The sequence below is a fragment of the Dermacentor variabilis genome, chromosome 5, assembly GCF_050947875.1.
Source record: "Dermacentor variabilis isolate Ectoservices chromosome 5, ASM5094787v1, whole genome shotgun sequence".
Classification (NCBI taxonomy): domain Eukaryota; kingdom Metazoa; phylum Arthropoda; class Arachnida; order Ixodida; family Ixodidae; genus Dermacentor; species Dermacentor variabilis.
Window position 1 is genome coordinate 175,517,979 of NC_134572.1, and position 14,325 is coordinate 175,532,303.

The 14,325-nt window shown below is 45.4% G+C and overlaps 3 protein-coding genes across 4 annotated transcripts in view; 1 reads left to right on the forward strand and 2 right to left on the reverse strand.

Moving 5' to 3' along the window:
• Positions 1-4,456, reverse strand: part of LOC142583353 (centaurin-gamma-1A-like) — a 28,459-nt gene extending 24,003 nt beyond the window's left edge. Inside the window, exon 1 of the mRNA XM_075693778.1 lies at positions 4,048-4,456. Within this exon, the coding sequence (XP_075549893.1) occupies positions 4,048-4,216 (169 nt within the window). The 5' untranslated portion in view covers positions 4,217-4,456. The remainder of the gene's footprint in view (positions 1-4,047) is intronic.
• A 588-nt stretch (positions 4,457-5,044) lies between these two features.
• LOC142583351 (protein NCBP2AS2 homolog) lies at positions 5,045-7,486 on the reverse strand. Of its 2 annotated transcripts, none has more exons than XM_075693776.1 (5): positions 7,357-7,486; positions 6,777-6,810; positions 6,601-6,673; positions 5,331-5,449; positions 5,045-5,182 (listed from the first exon to the last, which is right to left on the reverse strand). In XM_075693776.1, the coding sequence occupies exons 1-5, from the start codon at positions 7,440-7,442 to the stop codon at positions 5,144-5,146; spliced, it is 351 nt and encodes a 116-aa protein (XP_075549891.1). In that variant the 5' UTR covers positions 7,443-7,486; the 3' UTR covers positions 5,045-5,143. The 2 variants fall into 2 exon arrangements, with proteins under 2 accessions (XP_075549891.1, XP_075549892.1); XM_075693777.1 differs by lacking the exon at positions 7,357-7,486 and adding an exon at positions 6,973-7,107.
• An 83-nt stretch (positions 7,487-7,569) lies between these two features.
• Positions 7,570-13,274, forward strand: LOC142583350 (uncharacterized). Its single transcript, XM_075693775.1, has 3 exons — positions 7,570-7,716; positions 8,163-8,638; positions 12,150-13,274. The coding sequence occupies exons 1-3, from the start codon at positions 7,570-7,572 to the stop codon at positions 12,571-12,573; spliced, it is 1,047 nt and encodes a 348-aa protein (XP_075549890.1). The 3' UTR covers positions 12,574-13,274.
• The last annotated feature ends 1,051 nt before the right edge of the window (positions 13,275-14,325 follow it).

Below are 14,325 nucleotides of genomic sequence, written 5' to 3' on the forward strand. Positions count from 1 at the left end.
TAATGCCGGCGTATAATCACTATCGCGCTCACCTATCGCCGTTTCCAGCATGCTTCTGGTGCACGACTACATCCTCACTGCAGATCGAAAAATTCTGATAAGAAAATGTTCCACGGAGTTTTCCGCGTTATTACTTCATGATTAAGTCTCGTGGTTTTACGTGCCAAAACCACGACCTGATTTTGTACGTGTTTAAGATGGGAGGAGTTGTGAATAAAAGGTTACACAAAAGGCTAGAAGAAATTTCCCTTAGTGTTACTTTCGTATAGATATTACGTACGTTTATTTCCTGATGAAACAAAATCACCGTCATTGATTGCCGCACGTTTTTAATTAAAGGGAGTAACAACCAATTTTCACTGTACCCATTTCTTTTATTTCCTTTTAGTGCAATGGAAAGCTTACCGGTGTCAATGTGTTTAATCGTGAAGTGCTACCCGCCGTGGTTGCTTAGTGGCTGTGGTGTTGGGCTGCTAAGCACGAAGTCGCGGGATCGAATCTCGGCTACGGCGGCCGCATTTCGATGGGAACGAAATGCGAAAACACCCCTGTACTTAGACGAAAGAACGTTAACGAACCCGGAGTCCCCCAATGCGACGCGCTATACTTTGTCCCACGTAAGAGTGCGGATCGTTGGGCCCGAAGTTCATCAAGGAAGAGCGGGTCTCGCTCGGGCGAAGTCGCGTTTTTGTGAAGACCAAATCCCGGCCGTCCATCGCGCCCGCGATCGGGACGGCATTCAAAGTTCATGGTCCCACACAGTTCTTTTTCTTGATATTTTGAATGTCAGCTTGGTTGTCGCAATGTTCACTCGTTGAGCACATTTTTTTTTTTTTTAATCGGCGTGGGTTTTAGTAATATGAATGAACAGAACGTTCACTGCCGCTCATGCCCACAAGAAAACAGCTGCGGATCAGTGCACGTCGTCTGATGTGCTTCATACCCAGGTCGCCATGCTCAAAGTGCCTTCGAAGCGGTGTTTTAACGATTCGTTTCGGGTGCAGTTCATCGGAACGCGCATAGTGACGAGGCTGCATAAGTTGATCGCAGATACTGAATACAGTTGCTTTTTATTCTTTACACTGAATGCCAGACCACTCGGCGTAGACACGTCTGCATGCAGCTGTTCTACACATGCTATCAGTAGTAAAACGCCGGCAGAAGTACCGTCTCTTGGCTTCTGCTCTGCGGTTCAGTTAATCGGCGAGACAGTCATCGTCTTTCGAACTAGTGCATTTCTGAATATTCTGCTGCGAAAGTAACACTAAGGAAAATTTCTTGTAGCCTTTTGTAAATTTTTCATTAACAATTTCTTCCCTCTTAAACACGTACAAATTACTCGTCGACCTTTTGAAAAGCAACTACAAGCGACAATGACAAAAGGAGGTGTTAACGTGCGACCAGCATTGCTGGACAGCACGCCGCTTGTGCACATGCATACAAGGTAGCGTCGTGGTTTACTTATGAATGACCCCCGCAGGATTCCAACGCGTGTTCTGCCGAAGGAACAGCCCGCTGCGCACCTACATGGTTACGCAGAACACTCCGCCTCGTGCAGCTTTTTTTCTTGTGGACATGAGCGGCAGCGAACGTTCAGTTCATTTACATTACTAAAACCCATGCCGATAAAGAAATAAATTGTACTCAACGAGTCAACATTCCAACAAGCAAGCTGACATTCAAAATACCAAGAAATGCAGAAAGAATGTGGCATGGCGTGGGAATATGAAGTTTGAATGCCGTAATACCTGCTCAAGATGACAGACAGCCATCCTTTTAATCTGTGAATTGTAGGTACCGGTATGAATGAATGAATGAATGAATTTATTTCCATAAATATGCAAGTTTATGGAGGATATAAGGAAAAAAGTTACAAAAGAGCAACTTGACTAGTCCTTAATCCTTCTCGTGACAGCAGCAGCAGTAAACAAACACATGGAGAAAAAAAAAAAACAGTAAACGTTCTCATACAAGTGTACATACAGCAGATAGCAATAGAAAAAATACATAACTCAATAAAAAGAAGCCTACTTATACAGACATTAAAGGCTAATAGGCACCAAAGTAATTTATTAACTTGTTTTTACTGCGAGAAAAGACATCAATACCATCGTTCATTAACTTATTTAATAAATGCGGTAAAGTATATGAGAGCTTTTGTTTCGCATAGTTGGTACGTGGGTATGGCACAAACCAATATTCCGGAAATCTTGTAGCATAATAGCTTCTATTTCGTGTCAAGTTGGCTATAGACCTGACGTGGTTAATGTTTTTCTGGCATTCCTTACCATATGTTAACGCTAAGCAAAAATTCAAGAGATCAGGAGCTTTAAGTATCTTTAAGTCTTTAAATAATGAATTAGTTGGAAAGTCAAATGGCACTTTGCACACAACACGAATGGCTCTTTTTTGTAGACGAAAGATACGATTAATGTTAGTGGCAGATGTTGTGCCCCAAACCAGGCAGCCGTAATTTAGGTGACAAACAAATAAAGAGTTATAGAGCATTATGGAACATTTCAATTCACATATACGTCGCCACGAACGTCGAACTCAACTGAAGCATTATCCTCCTGCCCTTCGGCAAATCACGTTCAGTTATTATGCCGACAGGTATTCCAGCAGCCATCAACAAAGGTAATTAAACAATTTGCGATAATTACACGTTTTCAAACTAAAACTACATTTATACCACGTGTTTACCTTTGGTTACGTGTGCATTGGAAATTATGTTTACCACTCTGCCGAATACTGTGTTCTCAGTGGCCACGTGCAGAGTTAAGACCCACCGTCAAACTAAAGCTACTGTCGCGACTAATCTGCACGTTCAGGTGATATGGCTGAAAATTTCAGGAATGCACCAATCGCGAAGACGATGACTGTCTCGTCGATTAACTGAACCGCAGAGCAAAAGCAAAGAGACGGTACTTCTGCGGGTGTTTTACTACTGATAACACATGTGGAACAGCTACATGCAGATGTGTCTACGCCGAGTGTTCCCACATTCAATGTAAAAAATAAAAGGCAACTGGATTCAATACCTGCGATCAGCTATGTAGCCTGGCCACTGTGCACGTTCCCACGAACTGCGTCCAAAACGTATCGTTAAAACACCGCTTCTAAAGCACTTTGAGCATGGCGACCTAGATACGAAGCGCATCAGACGACGTGCACCGACCACGGCGGGACATAAACACCGGCATGCCGTACGTTCCTCCGCCCCCCTGGTATTTCGCAGCCACAGTACGCTAGCCATATACAACTGTGAACACAGATTACAGCTGATCCGTGCCCTGGCCATAGAAACCGGTTCTTTCGCGGGCCTACGGACGATTCGACGGAGCGGCGAGGAATCTCCCCTCCCTAGGCACCAAAAGAAAATAGCCGAAGCACTGCCGCGCCAAGCAAACACGACGAAAATAATCTCCGGCAGCGCTACGCCAGGCAAGGGGGAGGGGTCTCACGCATGTGTTGTCGTGTGCAGTTGGCGAAACGCTTTCTTTCCGGCAACACAGCGTTGCGTTGCAAAGCCCATTCAGGCCACACTTCACTTTCTTTCATTTGAATGTGTAGCGTGCAAGCGTTTTGCGGTACTACGGGTTTGGCAGACAATACGAACCGAATTGAAAGTACCGCGACGCCGCGGGTAATAACGAAGCAACTGTCGATCGACCAGCTAACGCATGTTGAATTGGATTGCTCAGGCCGTGCTACACTGTGCTTCCAAAACTACAATGTAGCTTGCAACGTTGCGCCTGGTTGAATTCGCAAGCCAAATGACAGTTTACTCCGCACGAGCTACGACGAGGTGCGCTGGGCAGATTGCATCCCGGTCTTTGGCGACGTTAGTCATCGGCGCGTCTGGTGGGCGTTCGTAGTCGTAGAGATGCGTGCGCGAAAAATAAATCGCCGAGCACAGCGGCGAAGGCCGGGAATGCAGCTTCCGCCGAAGCCCTTTTTGGTCGGACCGGGCCCGAAACGGCAGCGCCTCTAGGCCTCGCTCGCGGTTGGAGAGCTCGTCTGCTCGCCGCCAAACGCACGACTCACCTTCAATGCAAACGACGTGCTCACGGATCTGTTGAGCCAGCAACGGATCCGGAATGACTTCTAGAAGATCGTAGATGGCATAAATGCTCGGGTGAACGCTTTCAAAGCGCTGGATCTCCTGCCGAATGGCCAGAGAGTTGTTGTAGTACGGCTGCGTTCGGTTGTTCATCGCTTGTGCTGATCATAAGGCCACAACAAAACACTCCATCGCAGCACCCACTGACCCCACCACCCTACATGCACCGAAATTCTCGCACCATCTTCACAAAACACGGCAGCTGAGACACACACACACTGTCAGCTAGCAACGCTAGAAGCAGTCCCGTGAAGACGGCAAAAGCGGGCGCGCTGCAAGCACACGGACGCAGACAGACGCGACGCAAGCGCAACAACGCGCGAGCAGCATACAGTGCCCCCACTCCGATCCCACCTAGCCGTTTGGAGAAATGCACATATGCGCCGCGTGAGGGCTTTTGAGCGCCTGCAGCGCCACCTACAACTTAACCAAATTATGGAGTAGTAGCACTCAATAATTCGTAAGCCATGCTTTGGTTGCCAGACGGGTGCTTCGACCTTCTCTAAACCTGAACATTTTTTTTATAGGTGATCAGACAGATTAAAGTCGCTTTCGAGCAGCACAGAACAAATAAACACTCGATGTAAAAATAATAATTCGCAATGAATATTTGCAAATAAATCTACAGGGTAAAATAAATAACAAAAGTTGTGCTCGGCCCCACTCATTCATAAACCATTTCTTTCTATGAATAAACTGCTAAATACCTGCCGACTTGTTCTTGCTGTCTCGAAACAACCTGTCTGGCACATACCCAGTTCGGTATTGGCCTCGAATCAGATGGTAAAGGGAAACGTACTTGAAGAGAAGCTGCCTTCTTGTACTGCACTAGCGTACGCCTTTACCTAATAAATTTTTTGCTTGCTCAACGTTTACTACTAGTATAGTGACGTTGATATCTGCAATGCCAAACATATGGAACAATGTATGTATTTTCTTTATTTTCAGAAAGCACCTTCGACTACTATGTACAAAATAACGTGCAAAACTTCGAATCCGACCATTCGTTACGCATATTTCCTAGAGTCCTCGTTTCTTCTTTAGTTCTTTTATGGCCTCCTGAAAAGTCAAAGACACAGCGAGTGAGAGAAAATGTAATGGGCGTGAGCTGACACGTATGTTGACACAGCCAAGTGGGTAACAGAAAAAAGTTTATATTTGTTTACTGCAGGTATAGTGGTCACGAGATATAGAAGCGTTATCGTACCTCCAACTTTTTCACCTTATCTGTCGACATATCCCTTGCCTTCTCGGTTGTTCGACCAATCCTTTCAATCAGCGTTCTCAGGAGGTTAGAAGTTGACATGAGTTCAAGGCTTTCCTGTCCTGTGAAATAAGGCAGTGATACGCAGATGAGGCGCTACACATGCATGCAAGATATACGCTTGAAGAAAAATTGAGTGCGTGTGTGCGTGCGTGCGTGCGTGCGTGTGTGTGTGCATGCGCGCGCGCGCGCGCCTGACTACAATGTCAGTACATGTACCAAAATCACTTACGTTTTGTAAGGCTTGTAGCAGGTTTGTTAGCAAGAATTGTATCAACCTTTAGGAGCAGTTTTCTTAAGCATTAATTTATTCTGCATAATTACAGAATTTTTTATGTGAATTCAGCGTGTACCTGTAACGCTATAACAGGTCTTGAAACACAACAAAATACCTTGCGTTACCATCTATATATTTGCAGCTCGTGTATTCGCTCTTGATCTGACTTCTGTATTTGATGCAATTCAATTTTTTGTTGCATCTTGTACCACTGCATTCTTTCAGGTTTTCTGTTTTGTTTTATGTGCGTTAATACTAAGGCGTGCATCCTGGGCACTTTCGGAAACAACTGACATGAATTGTCAGTTTCTGCAAAAGCTGTATTAATTAAATGAGCAGTTTCTGCAAAAACTGACTTTAGTGTACTAGCAGTCAAAAACACCAAGGGTATCCCCGAAATATGCGAGACAGTAAAGTTTAACGTTGTGTGCCTCGGTTAAAAAATTTTTAGCGCATACTTTGGCTGCGCCCGAAGTAGGCCATTATAGCGAGTTGGGCGCGTTACCTACTGACGTCACGTATCTCCCAAAGCACTGCGCGAGATAACACGCCGCTCTTCACCATTCTGGCCAACGTGATTCTGACTGTGAAGCGTTATAGTTAGGTCACGTAGGTGTCTCCATAGGCTTTTCTGTGTTGTAACGGTATCGATAACGTCAGTGCATTCTACTGCAAGCCACCCCCCACCCCCCCGCAACCATACATTCCCTCAACACAGCATGCGATACGCAGTTCACTGGCGAAGTTCATTGACAATGGCACTAGTGAGGACAGTCCATAGCAATTAAGAATCGTCAACCTGAAGCATTCGACAAAGGTACTGTTCATGTGTGGCTTTAGTGCATTGACATGCAACCCAGTGCACTATCTCAAGCACTTGGCGGAGCAAGTATGACGTAATCGCGCTCGCTCCACTGCAAGGCTACAGCCGCTCACCGAGGGCTTTTCCACGCAGCATTACGTGAGCAGTGATCTGTGCTGCACGCCTGAAGGGGTACGAATCTGCTAGCTGGAAGGAACACGCAAAAACGAAAGCAATGAACAGCAATGAGATCGCGGTTATTTCACGAGCGTCAACTAGAGGCACCAAGAAATGACAAAACCGAGCTCACCCTTTGTATGAGCTGCTCATTATGAAGGAGGTATCTGCAAAAAGAGAGCGATTAGCAAGAGAAGCACTTCACCCTTCAAGAGCTCTGCAAATCAATGAACCCAACAACATGCGTGTTTTCTTCTGTCACTAACAGCTACTGCTACAACGACAAGCAACAACACAAACACTGCATGCTATCTGATAGCCAGCCTTACCGTAAGAGCACACGTAAAACCATTTTGAACGTGTGATCAGGCAATTTAACTTGTTGCACAGCAGCTTACGTTCGGTTTTTGCTAACCATGCGCGCAGCCATCTTTACCGACGCATTTCAAACCCTTCCGTCGAGGGTAGCGTTCGTACACGGACACGGCGAGTGGGCACAAACCCTCAAACCCGACACTCCCACAGTGCCGACAATCTTCGTTTATTGCTCTTGATCGTAACGTAGTCCCATTTAATTAATACAATCGCTAACTTTGCAGCCGCAGCGTTTTGAACAGTTGCTTGTCAGCTGGCACTCTTCGTCTACCCTTCGCAGCAATGCTCCACAAGAGCACTCTATTAGTTTAGACAATCCCGTGAGTACACACACGTACGTGTATCGGCGTTTTCTTAAAGAATTTTGACGACTGGCTTGCTTGCACGGCCACGTCCCTTCATTGCCTATGGTTAAGCGGAGCATAAGCAAAAAAAATGAATCTGCCCCGTGAACAAGTTTTACAGGCGTAACGCCCTAACGTGCTTTATGGGTGCGCCGTAACCGCGCGTGCTATGCACACAACACGTTCGTGTACTGTTATGCAGTTAAGATGTCCGAAGTCGGTGCCACGGTGATCGAAGGAATTGGTGACGAGGTGCTGCTGTTTGCCTCCGTCTCCTTGACGCTAGTCGCCGGGTTGCTTGTGGCGTTCTACATCCAGTCGAGCTTTCGGCCACGCAGCGGATCGCAGAATCAGGCGAGTTTTGCTTCATTACTTCATCGGCGCAAGTTTCATGATGCCACTGTGGCAGCTGATCGTGCATGCAGATGAATTTTTTGCTTTAGGCTGACTTCGAGTGCTTCAGATATGCTTCCCGTGCTTCCTATGCCCGCGATGTATACAGTATTTGTCTCGGACAACCATTTGCTCGTGATGCTACTGTAAAAATGGTGGTGAGGGCTTTGTCTGGTAGTAGCGCAGATACTAACCACTGACGTGCAGTAATTAGAGGACCCATGTTTGTCCTGTGCTTATCATTTGTCTTGCGTTTTCTCACGCGCGCTATGTGGGATGAGAGAGTTCGTACCATCCGATGATTTTCGTGTCGACTTGCTCTGGATGACTTCGTCATTTGAACCGTGTTCCTTACACGACGGCGCGCATGTCACACTGACATCGACTGTTTACACTGTCCCCAACAGCGTACGAGGCGGGACGTCAACTCTGCGCAGAATGGCAGCACTCGTGTTGTGCCCGCGGCATCCGGGGACCACGCGTCGCCCAGACAGACGGAGGTCGCCAGCGGCGTCAGTGAAGCGGTGGAACCGGCTTCAAACGATTCCGCTAGTTCGGGTCGAGGTGACAACACCCAGCCACAGCACGATTGCGAAGAACGCGGTCCTGAAGCTGCCCAGGTACCGGTGAGCCCCGACGTTGTTCGTCAGCGGAGACTCGAGTTCATAGAAAGGAACTGTCGTATCGAGAGCATAAGCGGCGTGGATGCGGTGGAGCCGGACTCCGAAGACTCGGCCCAGGCCAATGACAGTGCCGGTGACGAACCAGCGGCAGCAGCACCAGAAGAGGAGGAAGAGGGTTTTGCCATTCGTCTCAAGTACTTGAATGACACCGAGCGCTGCGTTAGAGGCAGGCCAGATGAGACCGTAGGATCGTTCAAGAGGTAAGCACTTGTGTCCTACTTATTTCTATGATGCTTCTAAACGAAACAACAAAGCAATGAATTGTTCAAAAGAAGGCGAGAACAAGTGATGAGTGGTGGGCAAGCAAAAGATGCCCGAGTTTGGAGCCAATGTTTTCGCAAGGGGACTTGTTTTCAGCTGGACACCATTGCCGCTCCATGTTATGCCACACACCTTTGCAACAAAAACAGGTTGTTGCCTCGCTGAAGACCGTGCCAAAATGCTGAATCCAGCGCGAAGCCCTTGCTTGCCCATTGTTCATCACTGCATGATGTTTCTGTTATTTGTGCATTCCCAGTACATTGCACAAATCTTTTTACCTCACTGGCAATTGCACTGCTTAGCGTGTCAAAGCACTGTTCTGACTATGTGTTTGCTGTGGCATGCTTAAACGGTCATTTCAGAGCACTCTTGCAGCGCTACTAAGGTTACGCTAGTTAGCTTTAAACATTCTTGTTGCAAAGGTGTGTAGCTTGAAGTGGAGACAAAAGACAGACATGACAGAAACTGAAACTGACTGCTCGTACGCTTTTCTTTTGTTTTTGTCTCCGCTCTATGCTACACAGTGGTACGAACTTCATGGTATGAACTTGCTGCAGCAAGAATGAATTACCATCTAGCCAAATCTGCAACCTTACTCGGTTTTAAAACTGTAATTATGAAACAAGTGGATGTAATAGTGCCATCCTGGCATCCTTATAACCAGTGGGACCTGTTTATGCTAGAAATAATGCTTAGTACCTGTCTTACGCCACCTTTGAAGTATTGCTGGAATGCCCTCAACAGTGCTGACTGTCAGAAATATCACAACCCAACTGATGGTTTTAACATGTCAACTGCCTACAGTCCTCTGTCAAAAGAAACAAAGTCGACACACGGAAGCTCTGGAGAGGGAGGCAAGAAGCACCAGGGGCATTATGGGTGCGACAAGACCTGTCAAGGGCCCACCAAACACTCATTCTCCAAGTGGCTTTGTTTCTCTTTACAAAGGCTGTGCATTTGGGTTAATTCATCCTTGCAGGACATGTAAAGTTGAAAGGCAAAAAAAAAAAAAAAAAAGAAAATAAAGGTATGCACTGAAATTTCAAACATAAATAGCCATAATTCACCTAATGTATGAAAGATGGTGCCGCAATTCCTTGCCACTGTAAATATGCACATGCTGAGATGCTCAACAAGCATTGATACACGCTGTGCTGCTAAGCCTGGCGGTACGGGATCAAGTCCCAGCCATGGTGGTCATACTTCGATGTGCACAAAATGTGACACCACCCAGGTACCGTGTATTCTATGCACTTTTTAAGAACCCCAGGTTCTTAAACTTAATCTGCAGTCCCCCACTATGGTGTGCCTGATAATCGTGTCGTAGTTGTCACACATAAAACCTCACAATTTAACAAGTGTTGACAGCTTACTAAACAGCTTTATATTTTCTTGTTTCTTACACTGGTTCCTCATCATTTCGAATTTTCTGTAAAGTCACCGTAACCAATGCTTGATCTATAGCTCTTTTTTTTTCATTTTGTTCATGTATGGGAGTCCCCCTGACAGTTTCTAACTTTAGGGCTCCCTGTGTATTACTAATTTTGTATACAATTCTTTGTAAAACTGACATCGTTGATGAGTAAACTTGAACATTTCATGACTTTTCAATGTAGTTGAATTAAAAAAAAAGACCACACTAATGAAAATTTGATTGCAGCTTCCTTTGCTTGATGCTGTTAAACTTCTGTACATACATACTGAATGCAAGCAATGCTAGAGGTGCACTGTTAATGCATTTTTGGGTTTTCTTAACATAAGTATGATGTGGTTCATATCATTTGAATTCCTGAGATCTCTCAAAAGAAAACTAGTAACAGGACAGCAAGGATGAAAGTGCACGATGACACCTTTAGTGTGCTGTTACGAATTTCTCCATATGTACTGACTCTCCCAACACTTGATTCTTCTGAAGTGTTCTCTCTGTTTCTGTCAGTAGCTTATTAAAGCTAAATGGTTGTTAGATGTTGAATTGGCTAGAGTCACTTGTTCTCCATGATTAAGTGACTTGTCAGCACTACACCTCTTGGTTGTGATAGATGGACTCGTCCAGTCACTAGTCGAGACTTCAGTGAACAAACCAGATAAATGTTACTTCTCTACCAGCAATGGGGGATTTAGAATTTCGCACTTAATTGCTTGACTCTGCAGTTTATTCGAAACCATTACAATCATGTGGGTATTCCTGTATTGCTTTAGATGCCATGCTATACCACGAGAGCCTCTAGCTGCTACTCTCGTGCTTCAAAAGCAGCTGGAGCAGTAAGTTAGAATGTGGTGAAATGTGCAGCATTTTCCCTAGTTATCAAAGCCACAGCACATGATTTAACCTGTCATTGGGGTTCATAGTGGTGTCAAACTAATGAACGTCTCAATAAGTTGTTGTCTAGTGCACAGATATGTCATAAATGTTCTCAGTGAACACCTCGGTACACATTGTCATGGTGCAATCTGCTTTTCTTCCAACTTTCTGTATTAGTTAATGAAGAACAAAGGCTTATGACAAGTTATTAAAGTACAAGAAATTTCTGTGCATTGACACATGTGTCAGCATAGCCTCTTGTGCTTTGACAAGGGAAGAACGCAAATTCCTTTCCCGGACACAAGTGGCAAGTTTGCAAATTTAATTTCATGCTTTTGCTTTGCTATTTCCTTCTGTTTGGCTTTCCTGGTGTAGGGTGTGTATGCTGCTACTCTCAGGAAAATAAATGCCCACTTGCACGTTCGATGCTGTGTGCGTCCCCATACCACATTCTTGTCGCAGCAGCATTGCAAAAGTTTCCCAAAATGTCCTGTTTGCTTGAATCTATTGTGGACCAAATAAACTTGTTTCACTCACTCACTCACTCACTCACTCACTCACTCACTCACTCACTCACTCACTCACTCACTCACTCACTCACTCACTCACTCACTCTAGAGTCCTGTAGGTTCAAAGTTTCAGGACTCTCATCTGTCATTTGGAGTGCTATGCATTTTAACAGGAGCCCTTCAACAGGGCCTGGTGAACGATTCTGACACTCGCAAGGGGCTTGGAAGCTTTTGATTTTACTACGTTATCATAGACAAATATTATGAAAAGAAAGTAGGGCTAACAAAGATGCATTCTGTCTTTTTTATTTTCGCCACTTCCTGCAATGCTGACATGATTTTAGCCTGTTTGCTTAGCTTGTAAGTGGTGATGCAAAACTGAATTTTTGAGTTGTTAGTTGCAAAAGGTGCTCTATAGTGTTCAGTGTTCTTTTTGCCCATTATAGTACACGGAAAGATACTGCAACTAATGTGAAATACGCTGAATCATTGTGGTTAACAAATGCGACAGACAAAGGGTGTACAATATGAGCACCAAGTCTGTTGTTTGCTGCACTGTTTAACCACAGTGAATGGAATCCAACTTGCCTAGCACCTTAGTTCTACTGAAATTCATGCTCAGTCTCATGGGTTTTGCAGGCGCCATTTTTCTGCAGAATTGGCGGACCAACGGCTGGTGCGTCTCATCTACAATGGAGGGCAGCTTCGCGATGACAATGCACGTCTTTCATCCTGTGGGCTTAGTGATGGCTGTGTCGTACATGTGCATATCTCAACAGCACCCATTGTGCAAAGTGATACTTCGTCGGCAAATTCCAACAGCGAAGGCGACCTCAACCTTGGCGCTCTCATGTGGCCGCTGTTTGCAGCCACACTGGGCATCATGTGGGTGCTCCACTTCCAGTACCGTGAGCTGTTCAACACTTCGTCGACTGTGGTGCTCGTCGGCATATCTGGATTGTTCTGTGTTGGTCTGTACGGACAGCACTACCCCCAGTCACCGGGGCAGACAACTGCCGATCAAGAAGGAGGAACACGGGCCACTCCACTGCCAGGACGGTAGCCACCGACAGCCCCAGCAGCACCAGTTATTTCTTTTGGAATCTCCATATTAGGCCACTTGTAATTCTGATGTGGGGGTCAGTGATCAAACATTGCTGTGTGCAAGGACTATAGTGTGGAAAGGCAATCAAGTCCAGTGAACTTTGAAGTGAGCAACGTTTGGTTGGACATCCTGTGCTTCAAATCCACTACGTATGGTTGTTAAAACAACCTTAAAAGGCGAGCCACTGGAACTGTGTGTGTGTGAAGTGGCAAAATTTGATGCATTTAATGGTGCTGTGAGAAAAATCGAACAGCGACACTACCACACGTTTGTGAAGCAGTTTCTGCACTGTAGTGAACTGAACCGTGAGAGCACGTCTAAGAATCAGCGCTTCCAGCCATGTTTGTGCACCAACTGTACGATTGGTGTGTGGGCTAATCTGGATGCAACTAGGCCAAGGGCATTGATAAGAATGTTTGCTACTGTTAAAGATGCTTTAGCATAACACTGCTACACAAGGGTGAACTGTTTGATGCGTGTGTCTCCATGCTGGCCTAATCTTAGTTTTTCTTTGTCTTAAAATATGCCTGAAAGGTGGTGACATATTCTTTTGTTCGAAGCGTTAGCAAGCTGGTCATGTTCAAACACCTGTTGACACCTGCATGCTTGTTCATAAATGCACTGAGCATTCACATAAAGCTTCTTGTGTTTCTCTGGAGGTGACTGTATGCAGCAACTGAGTCGACACAGCTTTCTGCAGTCGCCATGTACTCTGTCAAATTAACAGGCAAAGCTGTGGAAGCTATGCAAATAATGCAGTCATAGAAGTCTCACTGCATTCATTTCACAGTGCAGTCGTTCTTGACCTGCAACAGTTTATACGGAGTAAGTGTGTACTTATTGTGATAGGTTGCGAACATCAGGTTATGTTTGTAGCAGATGCTCGCAATGGCCACCAAGGAAGGGGATGAGCAGCGAATCACGTCCAGAGGTCACCGGTTGTGGGCGGCTGGCTGATGCTAGCCGTCTACCTTCATTGTGCGCAGCGGCGATTAACAGCGGCAGCTGGTCGATGGAGCGTCATACCGTTGTTGGTCATGAGCGCAAGCAGTGAGCTGTGACTACTGGTCACAGAAACATGTCATTGCGCTCATTTGGTGGTAAGAGGGTTCAGATCAGCGAGGTCTTCCAGCTGATGTATCATATTTTGTGACAGATAAGTATGATACAATGTTATATTAATTTATATGAAGCAAATGCAAGCAGTCTCTTTAGCCTTTGTACCATTGCCTGCTACGTGAGGAAACGGAAGTGTAGGGCGAAGGGTGGTGCTCTTGCATCAGAGGTTCCAATTGGCTGGCTTCTTGGATAAGTTTTTAACTGCAACAGCGTGCAAGATGGAATTTGTTATATTTTTATAATGGAATGCATTATAACAAACACTCATGTTGTGGCTTACAGTTTTATCACATCTAGGTGTGCGTAAATAGCAACTGTTGAGACTGCATCGAATATGAATTGAATATTGGTGAAAGTAACTCTAATCGATTATCAAATAGTTTTGGTATAATGAATGCCTTTCCTCCCATAATGTTTCCTAATGTTGTTGACATCCTTAGTATCGGGTATGTTAGAAAGTTTCTGTCGTTACATTGCACATTATAGAGCACACATAATTGAAAGCTCAAATGGAGCATTAAAAACAAATAAGCGAGGCTCTTTGGAGCAGGCATGGTAGTGAATTAGTGGAAGGAAGGTCTAAAAGGCAGC